The sequence below is a fragment of the Mauremys reevesii genome, linkage group 13 (genome assembly GCF_016161935.1).
Source record: "Mauremys reevesii isolate NIE-2019 linkage group 13, ASM1616193v1, whole genome shotgun sequence".
Lineage (NCBI taxonomy): Eukaryota > Metazoa > Chordata > Testudines > Geoemydidae > Mauremys > Mauremys reevesii.
The window spans coordinates 46711816-46736003 of record NC_052635.1 but is presented as its reverse complement, the minus strand read 5'-3'; the positions used below and the strand labels follow the sequence as shown (position 1 = coordinate 46736003).

Sequence of the window (24188 nt, the reverse complement as noted above, 5' to 3'; positions counted from 1 at the left end):
TCTGTCTCTCTACCCAGAACAATTTGTGCCCGCTGTAGTAGCTGAGAGGCAGCATGACCTAGTGGATAGGATACTGGTCTGAAAGCCAGGAGACCTGGTTCCATTCCTGCCTTTGCCACCCACTTGGTATGTGACCTTAGTCAAGTCACTTCACCCCTCTGTGCCTGTTTCCCCTCCCACTCTTTGTCTTCCGTGTCTGTTTGGATTGGAAGCTCGGCAGGGCTGGGATTGTGTTTGTGTACAGCCCTCAGCACAATGGGACCCTGATTTCAGCTGGAGTCTCTGAGCGCTCCTGTAATAGTGTACCCAAGCGGCGCAGGGCCATACCCCAAGCAGCACATCCACCCTCTCTAGGGGGCTGTAAGAGGGGTAGCCCCACAGAGAGTCTTGCCTGTGTGTCCCCTCCCTAGCTCAGCAATCACTCTGCCATGGCACTGACCGGCTGGGGGCTGTGCTCTCTGCACTGAGTGGCTCTTTCCTTTGGCTGCCTGGGGCGGGGGCTGTAAAAAGCCAAGGGTCGGTCGGAGAAGGGACTGTCTATGCTCCATCTGTAAGTGTGCGGCTAGGACCCCCACCCCCCATACACGCCTGTCTCTTTCCAGGTCATGTGGCGGGATTCCCCTCGGGCTAGGAGGAAGGGAGGGGGCAGCCTTCTGTCTTTTCAGGTTCACTGTGTCTGAAGTCACCAGAGGGTGAATGCACTGGAAGCTCCTGCTGCAGTGGATCAGCTGGCGGGTCGTCTCCTCCTTGGGGAGTCCGACCCCCCCCCCCCCAATATGGTGCTAGACACTGAGGCAGAGAGCGCCCCTGGGGCAAGGCAGAAATGTGCTAGTGACACAGCAAGGGGAACAACTCCGCGCAGCTAAATCAGCTGTGGTGTGTCTGGAGCCGCCCCCTCCTGCTGATCAGGTCACTGAAGGCTCAGTGCACAGGCTCCGGTCCCTGCTAACCGGCTGAAAGGGAAGTTCACCTTTGAGTATCAACAGGAAGTTGTGCAAGCAGGTTACTTGATCCCTCCAGGTGAGCGGTTGGGTTAGTAGAGCTGCTGCTGCAGCAGAGAGCGGAAGCCCCAGAGACACCTCAGGTGGAGCCGGCAGGCTGGTGTTCTGGGATCCAGCTGCAGCCACAAGGGGGAAAGAAAGTCCGACTGGTAAGTTACTGGTGTTTGCTGTTCCGTCTCCCTGGGGCCTAGGGACTTGCTGCAGCCCAAAGCGGAGCCAGGCTCCTGCAGTGGCAGAGGGCTTTCAGGAGGCCTGAGCCAAGGCCGGCAGTCCTGCATTTCAAGTTAGGATCAGAGGCTACAGGACAATTCCTTCCACTTCTTTGCAAAGCTCCCAGATCCGTGTGACGCGCAGGGGACCTGCCCAATGGACTGGGCAGGGTTTTAGCAGAAGCCTGGTCTACACTCAAAGCTTAGGCCGACCTAGCAATATCACTCACGGAAAACCCCCTTCCGTCGATGTAGGAAGTGTCTATGTCACAGAGCTGCAGCTGTAGTGTAGACATGGCCAGAGTGTCTAAACCTACTGGTGGGGCCTGATCCTTCTCTTGCTAACGCTGGTGTGAATTGGGAGTGACGTGCTGAATTCAGAGGGGTCACAGCAGAGCGAGATGGGGATTTCTCTCTGGCTCTGCTGGAAGGTAAGAGAAATGAAGCTCCGGAAAGGATCGGATTGCTGAGGGAGGGTGACCAGAAGCTCGGTGGTGGTGGTGGTGGTGGTGGTGGAGGGGCAGGTGGGACACTGCCCTGACCCCTACAATCTCACAGTCCACTGACGTGGGCAACCTGCTTCCTGAACATGAAACCAACCCGACCCAGTCGGCACTTAACTTGGTGGCGTATGTGGAAAAAATGTAGGGCCTATTGAAAGTTCAAAGGAAGGTGGAGTAACCAGGAGCTGGCTGTGTGCGGGAGCTGAAGGAAGAGAGGGGATTGTGACAGAGCAGCACTGACCGGGCCTTTGATTGTCTTAGTTTGGCAAGAGCACAATGGAGAGCAGCGTTTGCAGACGGGAGCATCCCCAGGATGTGGTTCTATCTGCAGGGTCTATTAGAAACACACCTCCCTCTCTCACGTTTCCTCCTCCCCTCTCCCCCAGCCCAGCAGCAGCGTGGCCAATGCACAGGATCAGGCTGCAGTCTCTGCCGTTGTGGGGCTGGGTAGTAACCCGCTAATCTAGGCAGCCAAAGGGGGGCCGGTTATTGTGTTTGTGGCAAAACTCCCCTGACTTAGAGGGGAAAGTTCCCCAGCCCGCCAGTGACGACCGCGTGTTTGCTGTGGGTTCACGGGGGGTTGTGCAACTCCGTGCGGTGCAGTGAAGTGCACAGACGAGGGGGGAGGAAGGGGACCTGACTTTTGCAGGTGGTTTGAAGTGCCCGACACAGGGCACTCACGGTGCGGGAGGGCCCCATGCTTTGATTGCTGCTCACTGCTGGAGGGGCGAGTCACAGCCACGTCAGCAGTGGGGCGCTTTGGGCCCCGTTTCGCAGGCCTGCGACTGCTTTTGGTGCCTCTTTTCCCATTGCGCCTATTAGCTCTGGATGAGAGAGATGCCGGCTCTGAGGGCTCGGGGACGCTGCTGACAGCTGGGCTCAGCGGATGTAGGGCTGGAATATCCCGATGTTGTGTCTCCTTCTCAAAGCACTGCCCAGACATTACGGAGTTAAACCTCTCAGCCGCCCCCAGCCGTCGCTCCTCCCGCTGGGCGTACCATGTGGAGCGTGTCAGCGCCCGCTTTCTCTATCTATTCGCAGGCCCAAGGGCGAGACTTTGTTCAGTGGGATAAGCCATTGACCGTGGTCGCGGCTCCCCGTTGCCATTCAGGAGGGCTGCCTTGCATGTATTTGCAGGCTGAGCGCCAAGACGCTGTGATTAGTGTGTCTTGATAGCCAGAGATCGTGGCAATGGGTACACTGGATCAGATCAACATGTGCACGACAGACGCTGCCCATCTCCTTTAGCTAGTTAAATAATAAGTGTTCAGTCTATTTACCATGGCTCCCCCCCACCTCCCCAGTTTAGTCCCCAAGCGCTTCTGGAAGTGATAGCAAAATGCCTTCTACTCCCCGGGGCCCACACTGGTCCTGTGGCACCATTACCCTCCCCTTCCCACCCACGCAGCGAGCACCCCTTTGGCGATGGCTCGGACTGGGTTGGAAGCTTCTCACAACTGTTCCTGCAATGAGCCGGGGGGTATAGCGAGATGTGCCTTGCTCTAGTTCTGGGTCTTCCTAGTCCTTCATGTGGAAGCTCAGTCGCTTTTCTGGGTGCCCAGCTGGTTGCGGGGCATTTGCCCCTGCCTCCTAGCCAGTTGGACTGCAAGCTGCAGTTTAGGGAAAGCATGAGCGACCTCAAAGAGGTTCTTTATTTCTTCACATTTTCCATAGTGTCTTTCACCCGTGGATCTCAAAGCTCTTCCCACTGCTGGATAACTACCCATCAGGGTCTTCAGTCTGCTATGCCGGCTAGCTGGCTTGCAGCTTCGGGGGCAGAACTAGACCTGGCATTTGCTAGCTGGCAGGGAATGCCCCTGCAGAGCCCACTGGGTTCCTTCTGCTCCAAAGCAAAATTAATCCCACTTCTAAGTTCTTTACAAGACACCCTTTTTCTGCACTCCAGGGCTGGGTTTTGTGCCTGCTAGAGGAGATTGGCTCCTGATTCTGAAGCAGGAAAGACTAGTTTTCAGGGGCTAGTTATCCTGGCTGTGGATGTTTGTCTCAGCTGTCAGGCTCTTCGGGGTAGGGGCATTCCCCTTTTGCTGGTGACTGACAGCTCTGGTTCGAGCCCAAGCTTCAAGCAGGCCGCAGACTCATTGTCACTGATGTATGAACCAGGAAATTGCAGATAAGCGAAGATGCATTTGTCTGTTATCCCCGTGGTGCAGATGGAGGCAGAGGGAGGTGAAGTGACTAGACTGAGGTCACACGGCGGAGTGTCTGCAGCAGAACACAGAGCTCCTGGCTCTCAGTCCCCAACTGTCACCTGCCAGAATGGGCAAGCAGACATGGGTAAAAACCGAGTGCCCTTCTGAACCCCCCTCCAGAGCTAAATCCACATCTCCTTTCCCAGCTCTGGAAGAGTTCCCTGGCCAGTCGTTTTCTCCTGCACTTTGGCTGGGACCGGATGTGCTGAGGGGCCGGGAGCGAGGCTGCCTTGCCAAGGTTTTCCCAGCCCCAAGATATTCCGATGAGCAGCTTGACCTCCCGGTGCATTTCCCGTGCGAATCGCTGAGCCTCTGAGCTTTGCCCATTGCTAATCCCCGTGGCTAATGAGAGACAGGAGCAATTGTAAGCTGTTTAAAATGCCCCTTCGACTAGGATTAAGGAGGGGAGGGCGGTGGAAAGAAAGAAGCCTCCAGTTTATGGAGCACTGTGTTGGAGCGAGTGCTATTCATGTGAGTGCGGGGAGCTGTGTGCATATGCCTCTGTGGAGCGTCTGAGCTTTCTCAGGGCCGCTCCTCCTGGGTTCTGTGCAAAGTAACGAGGGTCCTTCACCTGGCTCCTTCTATACCTCCCCTCACCCTAAATTCCAGCCACCTCTGGCCTCCGTGACTTCAGCCCCTGCTGCCTGCGTGTCCGGGCATGCAAGAATTCACCAAAGCAACTCTCCCCAAAGGTCGCACTGAGAGTGACACTCACCGAGTGGACCCCGGAGGCCTCTGGGTGCTCAGCATGTGTTCACAGCAAGATCCCCAAAAGCGGGGGTGGGCTCCCTTGACATTAGCTCTCCTCTGGCTGCCCCTCTTCGGCGCGGGGGGCACATGGCTGTCTCAGGGCTGTGTTTCCTAGCCGGGCACACCTGTGCTTATCATTAGCACACAGCAGCTCCTCCCTGTGGCCCCCTTTCCCAGACCGAGGCCCGATCATTGTGACAGGGTGGGGAGGAGAGGAGAGGCTTCCTGGAGAGATTCCCAGGTGGCAGCGCCAGGTCATGGACTCCCCCTCTGCAGTACCGTTCCCTCACACTTGTGGCTCCAGATGGGCCAGCCCGGCCCAGCCATCAGGCTAAGTGTCGCTGTCCCCTTGGAGAGCATGCGATGCTCCATCACACGTCCCGTACAGCCAGGCTGGGACATGCCGGGGAGAGAGGAGCCCAGAACTCCCCTGCCTCCCGAGGGGCTGCCCAACCCATCAGCAAGGGAGGGCATCTGGTCTCTGGGGGCAGAGGTCCGAGCTCAGGGTGAGCCCAGTTTCTGCTTGGGAGGTGAGAGACGCCTCTGCAGATCCTGGGCCGGTTTAAGGAGCTGTCTAGGCAAAGGCCCTTTCTGTTCCCTAGGGCCCTGTCTCACCCACTGGGCCGCGGGGGAGATCTTGCACGTTGGATGATCTGGATGCTGGGTGTTTAGCCCTCCCTGTTTCAATGGGATGTTATTTCACATCCCCCACTGATCCCATGTCCGTCTCCTTCGTGCAGATGGCTGTAGCGTGTGGGCAGCTCCCCGGGGAGGGGGTCTTGGGGGCATCCCATATGGGAAGAGGGCAGATGATGGTGGAGTGGGCGGGGGAAGCCTGGCTGAGGGCCATGGAGGAGAAGGGGCTGATCATGGCAGGAGGGAGGGAGGGAGGCAGGAGGCCAGACTGTAACTGCTTTGCTCCCCTCCTTCCTTCCCCTCTTTTCATTCAAGGAGTTGTCTAGAGCCGCTCTCCCCTGATTGGTGGAGGTTTCTATTTGAAGTGGCTCTGCCTCTGTCAATTGGCTGGAGGGAGAGACCTGGCTGGAAGGGGGGTGGGGCCTGTGCCTTGAAATAGGAAGCCCAGCCGGTCTCCCCCGCCTCCTGGCGAAGACTCAGGCCTGCCAGTGCCTTTGTCTGCCTGAGCTGGCAGAAGCAGGAGGCAGCAGCATTCGGCAGGGAAGCCGCCCGCTCTCGGCTGCGTACTCATCTCTGTTCCCTTCTTTGCAGCGAGTGGAGCGTGACCCGGGGCAGACCCCACCAAGGCTGCTGGCCCCTTGGACTCATCGGTCTGGGTTCCTCTGGAAGAGCAGAGGGATTTTGCTTTCGGGACTGACATTCAGCCTTAATCTTCGCTACCAGGCATGGGGGGCATGTGACCCTTGATGGACACTGCTGCACAGGGCACGGCGGAGCCGGCGAGCAGAGTGGGCGGCGTGCGGAGGAGCAGCTGGGGGGCGTGCAGCAGCTGAGCAGCATGCCCGTGGAAACCCTCCAGGCTGGGGACGTGATGAAGGGGGTTTCGGTGACGGCGCCCTTCACCTCGGCAATGCCATTCCGGATCCTCAACAAGGGGCCTGAGTACTTCCGCCGGCAGGCGGCCACCGGCGCCAGGAAGCCAAGCGCCGTGGAGAGGCTGGAGGCGGACAAAGCCAAGTATGTGAAGAGCCAGCAGGTCGCCAGCACCAAGCAGGAGCCGGTGAAGCCGCTCCTGAAGCAGCCCCTCTTCGCCCCGGGGGTCCGGAGAGCCATGCTCACTCCCAGCCGCAAGACCCCGCAAGGGGGCCGCAGGGTGGAAGCCTGTGGGCCAAAGACCTCCTTGAACCTGGAGATCCTCAACAACCTCATCAACATCTGTGACAGCCCCCTGCCCTTCCCCAAGTCGGAGAGCCCCCGGGAGCACAAGTGGAGAGCAGAGACGAGGGAGCCCCCAGGCAAAGAGCGGGGCGGGCACCCCGCTGTGCAGAGGAGGAAGGGCCCCTCGGATGGCATGAGCAAGCTGTCGGAGAGCTCCATCACGTCCAAGCCCTCCAGCACGGTGGCCGTGCGCAGAGTGGATGTTCGGCCCTGCGGGGTTCGTCGGGACAGGGGGACCCCAACCATCCAGGTCACCCCTGGGCCCATCTCACCCGCCAAGGCCAGGATCCCCTCTGCCGGCTCCCTTAGCTCACCAAATAGAAGCCCCCACGACAGGCGGACAGACAGCGCCAAGCGGCAGACCCTCCTGCACAGGTCCAAGTCCGACCTGAGTGACAGGTACTCCCGGGCCACGGCCGACCTGGAACGCTTCTTCAACTACTGCGGGCTGGACCCCGAGGAGGTGAGGGACATAGGGGTGGAGCACTTTGCCCGGGCCAGCTCGGACATCGTCTCCATCAAGTTTCACAGCGTCAGCACCGCCAGCTCGGAGTGCGCCCGCTCCCAGCGCAGCGCCGCCACCCTGGAGGACAAGCAGGCGGAGCGCATGCCCTACGGCATCTCCGTCATCGAGCGCAACGCCAGGGTGATCAAGTGGCTGTATGGACTACGGCAAGCCAAAGAGCCCCAAAAGGTATCCGACGTATAGTGACTCCATGGATGCCACGAACTCTGATAGCAAAGCCTTTTAGTGTGTGTGTGTATGTGTGATGTACAAGGGGGTGTTTTAATTTCTTGCATGACTCAGTCTGGTCCCGCTGGGAAACACCCTATGGTGGAGTCTCACTGATAGAGCATCCTTTAACTCTGGTCCCTGTCCCCTGTTGGCCTCTCCCAGCCCCTTACCCTACCCCGTGGGGTTCAGAGATCGGGTCCCTGCAGCAACGAGACGTTGCCAGACCGAGAACTTCAAGAGTTGCACGGCCCTAGCGAAGAGACAGGGCGAGTTTCCTTGGCATGGGGGCCGAGGGGAGGAGTGGGGCCAGCCTGGCAGCACAAGTAGGGATGTTCAGTATTCTCGGGAGTTACTGCAGGGCTGCGCATTGCCTCGGTCAACAGTGCTGGCCCTGGGAAGGGGCGTCCTTCCTAATGGAACTGATCCTGCAAATACGCCAGCTATTAATAAAGAGCCTGGAATATCGCCCCCCGTGAGCCAGTGCGAGGGCAAAGGGCTGGCTTGCACCTGCTTGCCTGGATCCTCTTTGGCACCTGCCCGCACTGCCCTAGGAATCAGTTGACTGAGACCGCGCCAAGAGGACTGTAAACACCCTCGCTATCATGAGGCGGTTGGAAGAACACACGTGTGTACACACCTCGTGGGCGAGCCCAGGGGACTCTCTGTGCAGCTCATGGCCCAGCCAACACACGCCTGCCTCCTGCAGTGCAGCTGAGGGTCTGGTGGTCGCAGTGGAGGGCTTTTCTCCAGCCCTGCATGCACAACACAAACACAACCCCCCCAAAGACTCTGCCAGAAACCCAGGGGATCTGGTACTAAGACTTTTACCCCATCCTGGACTGCACCCTCCATTCCAGGCAGGGTGGACCAGCTGTGCAGAGCCTGCCCCTTCCTGCCGTATTAGTGGGAATGTTCTTAGCTGGGTCGGCCACGTTAGCAGAGCTCCGGTTAACAGTAGCATCCGAAGTGCATCTCATGCATCTTAGGAGCTGGTTTGTGTCAGCCCAGCTCGTGGTGCCTCGAATGAGGAGTCATCGTCGGGCACATCATGCAACTTCTGTGCTTCCGCAAGGCATGGTGTGCCTCTGGCGTGAAATGTCCACGCTGGGTGAATGTGCCACCCTATCCATCCCTCAAGTGGTCACCTTGGGGGTCCTCTGAAATCCCCCAGAACAGCTAGTCTTTGTATTTTATGCTCAGCTTTAATAGCTCCCACAAGAGAGCAGACAAAGCAGTTTTAGGAGGCAGCTTGATCCAGATGAAACTTAATTTTGGTTTTGTTTTGCTCTACACTGAAACTCTGATCACTCTGCTTCAGTTACCAAGAGAACGTCGCCCCGATCTGCACAGGTTTTCCCGGGGGGTGAATTCTCCCAACCCACATTAGTTAAGCTCTTTTGTGGGGAGGAGGAAATGGGTGTTTATAGGAGAATCCCTGGGTTGCGGAGGGCCTGGAGCTTGGGGCGATTGTAGCAAACTCGTCTTCATTGTGTGGAAAGAACAGCCGGGTCTGCTCTTTGAACGGGCAGCCCAAGTGGCTCCGTGGCTCAGGAGGGGCTGGGACAGATCTGTCCCTCCCGAACGTCCCCTTTCTGTTGTACTTTTATCTTGCTGCCCTGGCTGTTGGTTTTGCTCCCTGACTCGTTCTTTTTGCAGCTGCTGCTTCTCTGTAGTTCTGTGTACATTTGCCAGCTTGCGTTTTAAGAGGGGATCCTTGGGGAGATGCTTGTGTGTGTCTGGGGGGGAGGGAGAAGAGGAGTGAGTCTTGTAAGTGACATTTAATAGGAAAACTATTCTTTGGGGGGGTTACTAGTTCCTTCCACTGGAAACAGTCTTATCACAAACATCCCCGTGATGTTGTGCGTCTTGATTTCATGCCCCAGCAGAGACGTTCCTCATGGATATCTGCCTGCTGTGTGGAGCTACTTGGAAGCGAGTGTAGATTGGCGGGAGCTTTCTGAACTGCCTGGGGAAGATCAATATAACCTCCTACCTCAGCTGGAAAGCGCACGCAGGGCAATACAGTAGCGTGGGAGGGACAGTACCACGTGCCAGCACTGGCTCAGTAAAGTTCAGCAGCGAGGCTGAAAATAGCAAGAGACTCGGCTGCTTAGCCATAAAGGCAAAAATCTACCTCCTCAGTCAGTGTAGGCTCGTCAAGGCTCTTGCTGTGCGTGTGTTTTTTATGTGTGTGTTTGTTTGTTCCTCTTTTCCTCTGCCACAGTCAAAAAAGCCCAAGAGTTCTGGGAATGCTGACCCCAGTTATTTATGAAGATGGTTCTGTATTGTTCTCGTCTCATTTTTACTGTATTTTCCGCCATTTGTTCTGTAAAAGCCTGACTGATTTTATTAAAGTCCTGTCCTTCGGATGGTCTGTATTTGTTTTCTTTGAACTTGGCCGCAAACCAGCTTGACACCCCATAACTCTGGCCGGGGGACCACCCTGCAGAGGGATGGTTTCTGAATAAATATAATCCCCTTTTTTGGGCTGATCTCACTATAGCTGGGATCGAAGTGAGTAAATAATGGAGCTTGGGGGTACGTACGTGGCCCAGGCAGGGGCCATTCTGGCATGTGGGGACCTGTCTCCATCAGAAGGAGAAAATAAAATAAAAGTAAAATAAATCTCCCTCTTTCTCAGTTCTCTGTGCTGTTCACAGCGGAGAGTGTGACCCAAACCCTAGCACCTCCTTGCTCCCTGTGGCCCAGTGCTCCAGACTGTGCAGTACCCGGCTCAGCAGTGGTCTCCGCCTAGCCCCCAAAAGCAGCAGCAGGACATCAAGGGGTCCTCGGCACTCAGTGGCACCTGCAGGAGTTGGAGGGCAGCTAAGGAGGGAATGGGCAGAAGGTGCCGCTCTCTACAATTCCAGTCCCTGAGCAGCTGTGCCAGGCTGATTCTGGCCTGCAAGGGGGTGTGTCTCAGCCAGTGAGGTACAGAGCCTTCGGAGAAGGGAACGCCCTTGTTTAAGGGAAAATCAAGGAGCAGGCAGAGCATGCAGTCTCCCAGGAGAGACAGAGATGGGAAACAGGCACGGGCTCATTTCCAGTTAACTCTTGCCCGGCTGCTAGCGGGTGCTTGTGTCCCAGGAGCTGGGCTCCACAGAAGGTCAGCGCATGCCTAGCAGGTTTCATGTGTAATCTGCTAAGTGCGTGTTGTGTTGTCCTGCTGTGTAAGCCCCTAGCTGTGCTAGCTGGAGGGCATGCCCCACTTCTAATCAGCGGTGGATCTGCAGCAGCCTGTTTTGGGGGGGTGCGGGGATGTTGTTGGCTGTCTGCCGTGTGAGCTGCGTTCTGCACACAGGCTGCTTGCAGCCCCTGTGGCTCCTGCCATCTGCTTCTGCACTTGTCTCTGAGCTGGGGGAACTGCGGTGTTGCTGGTATAAACTGCATGGTTGGACAGCTTCCTTCTTCGTCTCTGAATCTGCGCCAACCCGCGCCCAGGTTACAAAGGGCTTGAGGGATTCAGGTGCAGCGGGAGAGAGGGAGACCTGCCCCCATTCTGCTCTGATGAAGTTAAACCGTCCTAGAAAGAAAGAAATCCCTGCATGGCACCAGTCTAGTGCGAGGGCATCGCTGCCTCCCAGCTACCACCAGAGGTACAGGCTGCTGGAAGCGTCCATGTGCTCTGATTCCAGACAAGCAGCCCGTCCATGAGCACTGGATTTCCCTCTGCAGCTGGGGAATGTCCCAAGGCAGAGTCGTGCTACGTTTACAGCACTTTGGGAACAGTTACTAATTAACTCCGGGGGAGGCCGATCAGTGCTGATAGGGGACATGCTGGCTCAGCTCAGACAACCAGGGACTTTCCATCAGCTCAGCCTGGCTCTGACAACAACTCTGTCTTTGATCCTAGGCAAGTCACTCTCTCAGTTTCCCCATCTGGGAAATGGGGAAGGTGATCATTACGGGCAGGCATCTAAGGAAGGTTCATTAAAGTTTCTGAAGTGCCCTGAAGAGGAAAAGTGCTAAGTATTATCTCCAGACAGCTCTGCCAATGCGCCTCAGTCCTGACCTATGCCAGCTCTGGTTTCCTAGGGCTGGGTCCCTGTATAGTTCTTAGGATGCCCTTGTGTCACATCATCATGGCTTTTTGTCAATAGAAGATACTTCTGAGAAACAACTTCCCCTCCAAGTGAACCGTCTTTAAGAACTGGGATAGAAAATTTTCCACTTTCAAAGGAGCAATCTCGGTGCATAATCAAAGGCCATTGCGGTCTTTTTTTGTAGTCACATGAATTGGTAGGAAATCATGTAACAAGCATAATTCGGACATAGCTGGTAACTCATGATCCCATGCTGTTTCTAGAACTTGTAGTTCCTACAGGCGATGAACGAAAGGCTCTCTCTCAGCCTCAGGCCTTGTTGACATGGGAAAGGTTCTTTTGTCAGTATAAGCTAAGATGTGAATTTAAGCCAGTGCAGTCCCGCTGTGTGGACGCTTGGGAAGGGGTTTTTAGCTAAACCAGAAAAAAAGTCCCTCTAAGACTGGACTAAAAGTGTTGCATAGCTGGTCATGCCTTCCTGTGCAGACAAGGCCTACAGGCTGTCAGAGCTTCTCACAAGCAATCAGCATAGAGTGTCCTTGGGAGACCATGTGTTGTGTCGGAGCGAGGTGTGTGATTATTCCCCCCCACTGACGTGTGGTGTGTGCATGGCCTGCTCGCCTGTCCCCTATGCAGAGATACCGCACTGCCCTTTGATCTGGAAATGAAGCAATTCTCTATTGTGGAAGGACCCTGCTGTCCATTGCACGTGTTTCTTCCTGTTGCTTAACTGTGGCATATTATTTTCATACAGATCAGGGGTTCCTCCTCCAGCTAGTGTCAGGTTGCTTTTGGGTGTCTGGTTTGCTGGAAACATTGATTTGGGTTGCATTAAATAACCAAAAGACTTCCTGCATCCCCATCAAAGGGGCGATCCAAGGGAAGGCCGCCAGCAGCTGATTTGCATGAAATCTTGTTAGCCTGATTGGTTTTGATACCTCTCGACAGAGCAGTTCAGGGCTATGCATATGGAGTTCTGCCTTGTTTCTGGGTTTATTGTCGCATCAGGGGACCTCTGGAACACACTGTTAAACTCCCCAGTGTGGGTACTGCAGAGTAGGCACCACTCGGACTGGGCAGGAAGGCAGAAGCTGGTCTACGGACAGATTGCAAGCAGCAGGGCTACTGCCCCCGTCTCGGCCCAGCACTGCCAGGTCTGAATCACCGTTGTTCAGAGGAGAGGATCAGAGAGGTTGGCCTAGTGGTACCGTTACGGGCAATGTGACAGCAGGAGCTTCCGTAAAAAGACCACGTCATGCAGCTTACGGGGGGCAGATGTGTGGGGCCAGCGCGCCTGACGATTGGTTTTTCCTTATTTAGAAACTGATTGTAAATCCCAGCTCCACGCGCCCGCTTTGTCTAACGGCGGCTCCTAATCCCCCACACAAAGGGGCCGGCGTGCAGCTAGCCCGGAGTTCCCTTCTCCCTGTTCACAGTCTCCAGTGCGAGGGGAGAAGAGGTAACCAGACTTACGGCTGACCTGGGGCAGCCCTGGGGAGACCTCACAGATTAAGAAGTGGAGAAGGCACCGGCTCACGTTCAGAGATCTCTTCTTCCCTGACCTGCTGCTATAACAGGACCCCACTGAGCTGCTGCTGCCACAGCAGAGTGCTTAAGCGACAGCAGCCTCAGGCCCTACCCTGCTGAATTGCCGGCACAAAACAAAAATGTGCAGCTCTAGCAAAGAGCTCAGCGCGGCTGGTCTGAAACGCAAGCGCTTGGGGGTTACCCAGAGCACCAGGGCGCAGCCGGGTTAGTGGTCTCGGAATGACAAGGGCTCTTTCTTCTCTATGCCACTTTGCATGTGCCTCTGGGACAGCTGAGTGCAGCAGCAATCTGGGCTAGGGCTTGTCTGAAGCAGCAGCTGAATGGCCAAGTGCCAGAACGCCCCAGAATCTGGAGTGTCAAGGAGCAAAGGAGGATGCAAAAGTCAGGAACTTAAAAGAAAAATAGAGCCCCACTGGGCGCCTCCCCCTGCACCCTGGTGTCAGTGCGCTGGAGGGGAATCGGCCAAAGAAACAACCCAGGGGCTGGACTGAGGGCTGGATTTACGAGGCCAGATCAAGAGAGACGGGTGCACCTTGGCTAACTGACAGCAAGTGGGTATTAGAGCAACAAGGTAGGGAGGGAACATTGCACCAACTCCCGTTGGTGAAAGAGACGAGCTTTGGAGCCGCACAGAGCTCTTCGGGTCTGCAAAAGGTGCTCCTAGCGTCACGGCCAGATGCCAGGTGGAACAGATTGTTTGGCATAAATGGTTCACACCTATTCTAAGGGACCATTCCGGGAGGGCTGGGAGGTCCCCGTGGATGGGAGAATGGTGTAAGGTCCATGGAGGGACAAGAATGGTGTAGGGTTGCCCTAGAAGTAAGGGGCTGACGGGAAGTCTCCTAACCATGAGACTGGTGAGCAAGAGGAAGGGGAGAGGTGTGGGGGGAGTCTCATCATCAGAGTCATTGGGATGAAGCACAATGGAGAACATCACAGAGTAGAAGATCGCAGTGGTCTGGATTGTAACTGGGAGCAGCCCCTGCCAGCAGCCTGGGTCCACGTCAGCCCTTCCCAGGTGGAGGGATTGGGTCCCGCTCGTTCTCACACGGCAGGGTCCTGCTCCGTGGATTTCCCCTTTTCCAGAGACGGCATCTGTGGATGGGAGCCTCAGCTCTCTGTTTCCTGGCTCTCCCCAGGGGCTGCAGGCTGCCTCCCACGTGCGCCCCGTCTGGAGGGGGCCAGAGTGACAGAAGCCTGGGCTCTGTCCCTGAGCGGGGCTGGAAACGGCTGGTGGCAGCCGGGTGGCTCTGGCCCAGCAGGGCAGGAGCCTTTCCTCTCCTTGTGCAGGGCAGGGGGCTCTGCCATTCGGCTGGCAGGGGACGGCATCCTGGGGGCGCTGCGGTGGGTGAGCGGAGCCGTGTCTCCCCTGAGGGATGAGGCGGGATGGGAACCAAGTCTCTCGTCCTGGAGGGAAGTTTTGCCTCCTTCCATAAGGGCTGGGGCGAGGGGAGCCGATGTTTTCTGGGGGCCCTTGTCGCCCCACCCTGAAACAGCAGGAGCCGTAGCTCTCTCCCAGGGGTGCTGGGTGCCTTGGCTGGAACGTGCTCTGTACATTAGTCACTCGCTGGCTGGAAATCTGAGGAGTGGCCAGGCAAGAGCAGGCCTGGCTGTGCCTGCCTCCCGCGCAGGCTGCCAAGACACACAGGCAGGAGGGCCACTACCAGGTAAAGGGACAGGGCAGGGTCAACGCAGCGGCAGGCCCTTAGTCATGCCCAGGGTGGGAAACCCGCCGCAGGCTGGGAGGGAGGGAGGGCCTCTGAAGGCAGGAGGGCGACTTCAGATGGGTCCCCAGCCGGGACCTGCATGTCCTGCCTGTACGTCCCAGCCTGTAAGGAGGGACCACGCCGGATTTGCTGTCCCAGGGCTGCGAGGGAGAAGGCTTGTTATGCAGGCTCAGCAAGAGGCGGGTGGGCATATGTACAGGGCCCTCCGTGCCCCCGGGTCCCAGCCCCACAGGGAGCAGGGAGAGGCAGCGAAGCTCCCAGATGTCTTGTCGTTAGAACAGCCCTGTAACTAGAGGCAGCATCAGGGTAGCAGAGCTGGACCCATTGGGATTTTCTGCCCACATGTCTGTGAACCAATGTCTTTGATCATTTCTACTTCCATTTTTAAAACATGCTCAGCACACGCATGGGCAGGTGAGATGGGCACAGGGCCGGCTTTATGAAGGGCGGGGCCCGATTTGAACACCCGGCAGCGGTCCGGGGCTTTGGCAGCACTTCGGCGGCGGGGGGGGGTCTGCTCCGGGTCTTCTGCGGCACCAAAGGACCCCTGCTGCCGAAATGCTGCTGAAGCCCCGGAGCAGATCCACCCCCCCCGCTGCCGAACTGCCGCCGAAGCCCCAGAGCGGACCCCCCCGCCGCCAGGTGAGTTAAAAAACAAAAAAGACGCCTAAGGTGCGGGGCCCTCTTAGGCCCGGGGCCCGATTCTGGGGAATCGGCTTAAAGCCGGCCCTGGATGGGCAGCCCTGGGATTCGGTGGCTTTGCAAGGCTGGGGTTTGGATGGGATTCCTCGTCATCTGACCCCCAAAATGTGGGATGGGGAGACAGCCTGGAGAAACGGACCTGCTTTCAGCCCCGGGCTAGCAGAGAGCGTCTCACACACCCGCACACTTTGACCCTGCTCAGACTTGGCTCTTATTTGCGCTGGTGTGAACCTGGAATAACTACTGTGGCTCTGGCCCGCTGCACGTGTTTGTTAGTTGGTGGGAGTGCAGGGTTGCTGGAGCCGTGCTGGTGCCAGGATATGAGAGAGACAAGGTGGGGGAGGTAATACCTCTTATCGGACCAGCTTCTGTGGGTGGAAGGCACAAGATTTTGAGCCACACAGAGACCTGAAGAAGAGCTTGTACCTTCCACGCAGAGAGGCTGGGCCAGTAGAAGATATTACCTCCCCCGCCTTGTGTCTCTAATGTTAGAGGTGGGGGGCAGCAGCGTGCCGGGGGGCGGCTCTGAGTGTGTGCTGACAGGTGCTAATTAATGCTCTGTCTCACCCTCAGCCACTCCAAGTGCTATTTGCGTACCAGCAGAATGGAAACCGGGCTGCGGTAAGATGGTGATGACAGGCGAAATACCGGCGGGAACGGCTGAGAGCCCCAGCGGGGCTGTTTCCTCTCCGATTGCAGCACCGCACTCCCGGAGGGCTGCGCTGTGAGGGCACGCACAGCGCAGTGGTAGTGGCGGCACACCCATGCCACTGCCCAGCTCTGTCCTCCCCATGGACACTGGCTAGTAATCCCCTAATGCCCATGCGGTGTATGGCCGTTCAGCCTCTCTTCGGAGATGCTGAGCCAGAGAAGCGCGACACCTGCACTAGGTGATTTGTGGGAGCTGCAGGGGCCGGCACCTCTGAAAATCAGGCTCCTGATCCAGTCACTGTGTTTCTAAGCATTGCTGCCAGCAAACCTGTTTGCTTGGAGTGGGACGCGAACAGCGAAGGGCTGATTGGTGCCAGTACGGCATTCATGCCATTTGCTAGCTAAGCGAATATGCACCAAGCATCTTCCGAAGCCACTTGAAGCTTGTGAGCACTCAGGGACCCCCAAGTCTAGCGGCGGTTTGGTCCCATACCCCCATCTAGTCCAGAAAAAACCCTGCGTTCCTGAGCCAGATTTCAGTTTGGTTTTCCCCTATCCAAATACTCAAAGGCACAAGGAGGCACAGGGAGAAAATACAAAGTACCAAAGGGCGGCAGAACAAGACCCAGTGGTTGGAAGCTGAAGCCAGACTAATTCAAAGTAGTAACTAGGGAAATGGTTTTCACCAGGCAGGTGGTTAGCCATTGGAACAAACTCCCCAGGAAAGTGGTGGATTCTCCATCGCTGTTATCTTCAGATCAAGGCTGGCTGCCTCTCCGGCAGATGGAATTTTCCTCCAGGGCAGATTGGCAGAGGCCTTGGAGGTTTTTTGCCTTCCTCTGCAGCATGGGGCACGGGTCACTTGCTGGAGGATTTTCTGCAGCTTGAGGTCTTCAAACCACAATTTGAGGACTTCAATAACTCAGACATAGGTTAGGGGTTTGTTACAGGAGCGGGTGGGTGAGATTCTGTGGCCTGCATTGTGCAGGAGGTCAGACTAGATGATCATGATGGTCCCTTCTGACCTTAAAGTCTATGAGATGCTTTAGTCCAACAGGCGTTACTGGGCTCAGTACAGGGGTAACGGGGTGAAATATAATAATCTGTGATAGCCAGCAGCTCAAACAGGATGATCTGATGGTCCCTTCTATTTTTAAATTCTATGATGCTAGCTCGAAATACCAACTTTCATAATGGTCTGCAAAGTCCCACTGGTCAAAAGAACAGCTCTCCTCCATCTTCTCCAGGACCACACCAACAAACTGAAACTGGACATTTCTAGTTTCTGTGCACATCTGTCCCTTTCTCATGTCCTGTCCGGGAAACACAGGAATGATATTACCGGGCCTTTCTATACTGGCTCACATTCAAGGATCTCAAAGCACTTCACAAATACTAGTTAAGCCTCACACCCCTGTGAGCCATATAAGAATGTGGTGCATATACAGGTCATTTCTCCCACCACTGAAGTGCAGCCATGTCTGGGGTGGAACGCTGCGGCTGGTAACCAGTGCACAGCATAGTTTAGGACAGGAAGTGAAGAATACTAGCCAACTGTGTGAGGAGTGGGGTGATTTAAGCTGGCAGGATGTGAATCCTTTGAGGTGGAATTTACCCTGGAGATCTTTAATGACCCGGACCTCAAGTTTACATTTCATCTGAAAGACTAATAATAAATAACTCTGGAAACAGAACATGGCAATGACACGCAGACCGTGAGAAGCCTCGACGATGATACAGCTGCAGTCCCATTAACATGGTTACTGGATGACATGCAGGAGTCACTGTAAAAATAACTTGGTGCTTTGCGCAATAAGGGAGATGAGGCGATGGCCTTTTATGCTTCAATAACCAGACTGATCACTTATGCAGGGCAGCTCTAATCCTTCCCAGGGCTTTGCCGTTTCAAAGCACCATGCAAACGACGGCAGAATCCTACCCAACAGGACTGATTGTTCCGGCAGACTTTGTATATTCACAAGTCCCCCCGATCAGCTATAGCCATTTTATTGGTAAAGAGAGGCTGCCGCTAGCCACAGTGGTAATGGAGTGATCTGCTGTCACAGGGTGTCGTATGCTATTCTTAGGGCTTTTTAAATTGAGATTGGAAATGTTAATGTTCCCCGGTTGGTTAACTGGGCCCTCGCCCCACAGCAGCTGAGCGGGAGTTGTGTTCTATGCGGTGACTGCAGAGTTTCCTGCGTCACCCATCACGGCAGTGTCTCAGGGCAGGGTAAGGTTACTGGCGGGTATATGCTCAGCCCCGCACCGCACAGAAGAAAAAGACGCGAAGCAGCTCATCTCTGCCTCGCCGGGATAATAACACCCCCATGCAAGTCTGGAGCAGCTTTCGCCTGAGGATCGAAGGTGAGATGCATTCAAGCACTGAGCTTCCCAGCATCCCCAGGAGGGCGGCATTCCTTTCGCTGTCGCCCCTGCTGCAGCTGGGTGAGCTGAGGCCTGGAGAAAATGGAGACCCCTGTTATGGCTTATACAGCCCAGGGGCTGGTAGGGCGGGGTGCAGAGCTGTGGCACCAGTGTGGCAGTGGCTGCTGCAGAGGCAGGTGCAGTGTCTCCAGGGGGTGATGGGGAGAATGCTCAGAAGCCGCATGCACTACACCTCTCAGCAGGTGCAGCCTTTGACTCCCCTAGGCTGTCATCTGGGCAGGGATGGGCAGAGCCCCGTTGGGATGCCCGGCCGAGCCAGTGCCGCTCAGGAGGAAGCCCATTGAACGCCTTGCCCGCCGTCTGCTGCATTGGGGTCATATACGGGGAGCTGCAAACTACCAGCCTGCCCTCTGCAACGCAGGCAGCGTGCGAGGGGCCTCGCAGACCAACCCCCAGCTGCACAGAATCAGCACCAAAGAGCAGCCAAGGGCTAGATTTTGCGTCCTCCTGACCTGGCCATGCACTAGATGGGGTGTGGGGGGGACACACGGGGATGGGGGCAGGGGGAGGTGCTCCATGCATGCTCCATGGAGGGGACCAAAGGGATCGCCTCTCTCCCTGGCCAGACTGCCACAGCTGCAGGCAGGAGGAGCTTTTGGAGAGGGACGACTAAGGGGCGGGAAGGCGTTTCTGTTGGCGACAGACTTGCCAGTGCCCAGTGGCACGGGAGGCCCCCCATTCTGGGAGGTGACTGGCTGGCAGAGCCCCTGATGAAATGATTGCTCAGTGTTGCTGGGAATGTTAATTACGTCAAGGCACCGAGAGACTTGGCTGGGCCTTGTGATTATTTTCCATTCAAATGAAACAAGGGCGGATTAGGATTGCGTTCCCCGTGCCCAGGGCAGCACAATGGCTGCGGCAGCTCCCCGCCTCCCCTCATGCAGGCCTCGGCTCCAGTTAATGTAGACATGGGAGTTTGCCAGTGGCTCTGGATCCGGGAGCCTCTATCTACAGTGGGAATTGACACATGCCACTAACGAGTGCTCCTAAAGTACTGCTGACAATGCTTCAGTTCCCAGGGCAGGGGGCCCAGCTGTTTCCAGCAATGGAGCAGTTTCTGGTATAGCTGGAGTGTCCTTCTCTACTCCGCGGGGGGCAGCTTCCCCTGCCCAGCCTCAGCGTTTGCACCTCTCAGCTCCGGCGCTCAGTTCCCTGGGATTATGGATTCAGCAGGTGAGTCTTCCGCTCTGAGATCCCTCTGCCCCCCTTTGCCGATCGGTGCCGCCTTTTGTCCTCAGCAGCCCGGGCTCCTGGGCGCTGCCTGCCTAGACCTGCCAGCCCTTGGCAGCCGTGCACACAGGGTGAAGTCAAGGGTAGAAGAACGGACCAAGCCCTCACAGAGCTTTGTTGGGGAAGGTTTTGTCTTTCAGAGTTTTCCTTGCAAAGAGGGTTGGGTTACATGACTGCTCCAGGCCAGATCATCTGTGGTTAACATGGGACGTGCTCTGCTCTCTCTCACATCTCTGCCCCCAAAAAAGAGGAATCAGATTTACTATTGCTACAGTGCAGGGTGCTGTACAGACAAGTCTGTCCTGAAGGGGAAGGCATGATGTGTTATGGGACTGTAATGACCACGGGCCTGACCCCATAACGCCCTGTCGGGGGAGTTGAGGTGAAGGCTGTGCCCCAAAGGGCCGGGGTAAGAGTGAGCTGAGTGGCCGCTGTGCTCTTAGAAGCAATAGCAGCCAGAGGATCTGACATTGGTTCCTTAGCCAAGCACTTGCCGTTCAGATCAGGCCATCACGTCTGCTTCTGAGGGGCAGGGTGTCCAGGAGGCTGTGGGGCGCAGCTGCATTCGAGGGTGGGTTCCTTCTCAAGTCCTTGCTGCAAAGGGTTAAGTGTGTCCACACAGCAGCACCATCCCTGGGAGAACCGTGTGAGTGCGTCCAAACAACATGCCTTCCAGCCGCCAGCGCGTTGTGGGGTGCAGGGGGCCTAGCCCATAGGCTCGGCCCAGTGCATTACTGGAAGCAGGAACTCTTCGGTAATGTGCACGTGCAAAGGTTGTGCATAGTGGGATACGGACAGGCGGATCCGCTGAGCCAAGGCAGGTGCAAAACTTCTGGCTCCCCGTCCACACTGGACTCTCAGGTGGCGCACCCAGTGCTTGGGAGGTGCCTGGGAGGCGGGCGTGTGGACACATGGTTGTTGCAAAGCTCCAGGCCTTCCAGTCCATGGCATCTTTCGACACTTTTTTGCTTACTTTAAACAGGGCCCAGCTGGGTCCAACCCCTGAGGATTGAAAGGAAGATAACCCCCAGCTCACCCCCTAAAGCACCATGCTCTGTGGGGGGGAGGGAGAGGGGAATTCTGCCCTGAGCTCTGCGATCATCTTCCAGTTTGGAGCAAGGGATTGGATGGCCCTTATTTTAGCCCAGGACTGCCACATTGCTCATGACGTGTGCCCAAGCTCCTGGTGAATTCCACAGGCCGACTGCACGGGAGGTGGGGGGAGGGAGGGAGAGGAGGAATACTGCCTAGGCGTGGGCTAAATTTACCTGTCAGTCCAGCCATTGAGAGGCCTGCACTGATACTAGGCTTGGGGGATAAATGGGCAAATTAATCTCAGCGGCATCTTGCGAGTAAAGGTGCTGTCACAAGTACATGGGGGACTGGAATGGTGTGGGGGATTTTCCCCACACTGGCCCAGGCAGATCTGATGGAGGGAAACAGGCCAGAGTCCTGTACACCTCTGCATCCTTCCTGGCTATTGTCACTTGCACTCTGAAATCTGGGGCCCTGTACCAGATCCAGAGCATCCCGCACACCTGCAGCTTTGGCTGGTGCTTGGAGCGCGCCCTGCTTAGCCGCCAGGCACCTGTGGCTCAGCTCCCTGATGGCTCGTCCACTCGGATGTGTGTTTATAACCGAGACAGATGCAAGCGGGAGCTGGGCACACGTGCCAGGTATCTGGCGGTGAGTTGCTGGTGCACCAGTGGGCAGATGGGAGGGAGAGCAGCACCAGACATGTCCCCAAGTTGCACTAGGAATGGGGAGAGCTTTGCAGTGGGAGGGAGCATCCATGCTTGTAGCTGTCGTGTCACCATTTGGCCCGGGAAGGCCTGGACCTACAGCCCAGTGCCAGAGCCACCCTGCCACGTTCCACACCCCGTCCCCAGGGCCTGCACCAGGGAGACTGAAAACCTTTCCATCCGGCAAGTCCGAACGTTTGACTGTAATAAACAGAATTCCTCCTCCTCCCCGGCAGCCTGCCCTCCCTGCCCCGGTGGAAGTAATGGGCTCGCACTCTCTCTTTCCTTGGCACCTGTCTTTCCTCAGGGTTGGGTTTCGGTTTGGAGTCGCAGCTGAGCAAGCCTGTTATTTATAGTGCAGGGAAGTGGCAGAATGTCTCTTTCCTTGCAATCCTTAATTTAAATGGGTGGAAGCCTGTTTGTTTGACTGCATCTTTTAAAGGTCATTTCTTCCCACCCTTGGGGAGATACGGCCCAAACTCTGCGGAAGTTCACCTCCAGAGCTGGACCTGAGCTTTGTGGTTGGACACTGGGTCACTTTCGGCCGGGTCCAGGATCCAGCAGGGCCAGGGACCAGCCCTCCAAACAGGAGCTAGGAGAAGAGAACAGCTCTCTTGAAGTTGTGGGAAACTTGTGGCACTGTACAGGTCACCGCTCCAGAAAGGCCTACTGGTGCAAAGAGCACTGAGCTACAGGAGAGGTGGATTCGACTCCTGGCTCTGCCTTGCATGGCCATGAGCTAGTCACGTCACTGCTCCATGACTCAGTTTCCCCTCTCACCCATTGCCTGTCTTGTATATTTAGACCACAAGCTTTTGGGGGCGGGGACTGTCTCTTGCCATATGTTTGTACAGCACCTGGCACACTGGGGCCCAGATCTCAAATGGGACATTAGGCCGACAGTATTAATACAATAATAATAATAATAATTAATGGCATTAAACAGCAAGGGAAAGGGAAAGGTAAGAAGAGACCCAGAGCATCTCCTAGCTGAGGTGTGGAAAAGGAGGCTAAGGGCCATTGCCTGCAGTGCTCTCTTTACGAGAACACCCTTCCCCAGATATTCTTCCCAACAAGGGTGGTGCTAAGGGCCCTGCCTTTAATGTTGATTCCATTTGCTAAGTATGTGTGAATTTACTGATGAGCCTGGTTCCTGGCATGCCAAGTACTTCATGTGCTTTGCTCACTGTTAATTAGCTAATGTCTTTAGGGTGCTTTGAAGGTTTAAAGTGTAAATGCAAAGTATTATTATTACTGGGTGTGTGTAGCCAGGTTTGCATACTTTGTGAGGGCCCCCCAGGGGACTGGAATATTTCCTAGCATAGCTATGGACTTGTTATATTTTCGAGGGGTTCCTTCCCAACCCAACCTTAATTAAAAAGAACCTGCTTTAGCAGTCGAATTCTGCTAGGGTGACCAGACAGCAAATGTGAAAAATCGGGACAGGCGGTGGTAGGACCCTATATAAGAAAAAGACCCATAATCGGGACATCTAGTCACCCTAAATTCTGCCCATATTTGTCTAATTTGCACATGCAATTACCCCAATTGCATGTGGAATCAGAGACAATGTAAATGTCTCTGAACCAGATCTGCAAATCCACTCCAACTGCTTCTGAAATGGTTACTATGTGATATGTGAATTTGGTTAATAAGGTGTATGGTTTTTATCACTCTCCTTTGTATCTGGCCTATGTTCTGAATTAGCAAAAAAAGCTAAGCATGACTTCCCCTTTACAACCCTGACTCCTCGTGAGGAAGAACTACCCTGGATGTGTGCTAGCTACTGAACAGAGGCAACTGCTGGAGGATTCTCTGCACCTTGAAGTCTTTAATCCACGATTTGAGGTCTTCAGCAGCTCAGACATAGGTTAGGGGTTTGATACAGGAGTGGGTGGGTGAGATTCTGTGGCCTGCGTTGTGCAGGAGGTCAGAGTAGACCATCATAATGGTCCCTTCTGACCTTAAAGTCTACGACTCTATGACATTGAGAGTAAGTGCCCCATCAGACATCCAACCAGCCACTTTCTGCAACTGCAAATGGGGCATGCAAATGTGCACCAGCACATACTTTTTGCATAAGTAATTGTGAAGCTCTGGGACGTGCTGTGTTCTAAGGCTGGATCCCTATGGCAGGGGGGAGGAACACAGTTGAATATTTACAGGTATCTGCCACACAGGTGAATAAAGCCTGTCAGCAAACAGCTAGAGATCTGTGCGGGGACACTGGTCGTGACAGAGACTATGTACACAGCACACAGGACCATACGGAGCCTGGCTCTGCATATTATCCCTGGGTGCCAGTTCACTGGCATCTGCCTGTCCCTCCATTCTCCCTCAGCGCCCATGCCATGTTGCATCTCCATACATCCTGTCATGGGTCTACCCTCACTTGAAGCTGGGGGGTTTCAAAGTGAGGACCAGCATGTCTTCCCCCGCCCCAAAATCCTTAGGGTAGGTCTCCTTCAGGCTGCCACCACTATATTCCTTTCCAGAGACGTTCCTGGGGAAATACAGATCCACTCATCGGAGAAACCTCCCCCTCTCTCTCTCCTAGCCACTGGAAAGAGATACCTGATTCAACTGTTTGAATCAAACCCAGGAGGAACCCTCTCCCCCCTCCCTTCTCTGCCCGGAGATAAGCCTGTCTCACCACCGAGAGAGTGTCTTCTCCCCTCCCCCTATCCACAGTGGAAGGGATTTAATCAAGTCTTTATAGAAAGAATTTATTAAAAGAAAAACAAGAAAATACAGAATCTCTATGAGCCCAAGCTGGACACTCATAGGGTATAACCTTGCTAAGTTCTGGAGAGAATCCTCTCTCTTTCTCAGTA

General features: G+C 55.5%; 1 protein-coding gene across 3 annotated transcripts; it reads left to right on the top strand.

Moving 5' to 3' along the window:
* Positions 1 to 1000: 1000 nt before the first annotated feature.
* FAM110A (family with sequence similarity 110 member A) lies at positions 1001 to 9630 on the top strand. 3 transcript variants are annotated; one of them, XM_039499539.1, is made up of 2 exons: positions 1001 to 1020; positions 5901 to 9630. In XM_039499539.1, the coding sequence occupies exon 2, from the start codon at positions 6148 to 6150 to the stop codon at positions 7234 to 7236; it is 1089 nt and encodes a 362-aa protein (XP_039355473.1). In that variant the 5' UTR covers positions 1001 to 1020; positions 5901 to 6147; the 3' UTR covers positions 7237 to 9630. The 3 variants fall into 3 exon arrangements, with proteins under 3 accessions (XP_039355473.1, XP_039355471.1, XP_039355472.1); XM_039499537.1 differs by having other exon boundaries at positions 1016 to 1150; XM_039499538.1 differs by lacking the exon at positions 1001 to 1020 and adding an exon at positions 4263 to 4287.
* The last annotated feature ends 14558 nt before the right edge of the window (positions 9631 to 24188 follow it).

What these genes read in the sequence shown, in the direction of transcription:
- FAM110A (XM_039499539.1), top strand. Translation starts at nt 6,148, where the DNA reads ATGCCCGTGGAAACCCTCCAGGCTGGGGACGTGATGAAGGGGGTTTCG.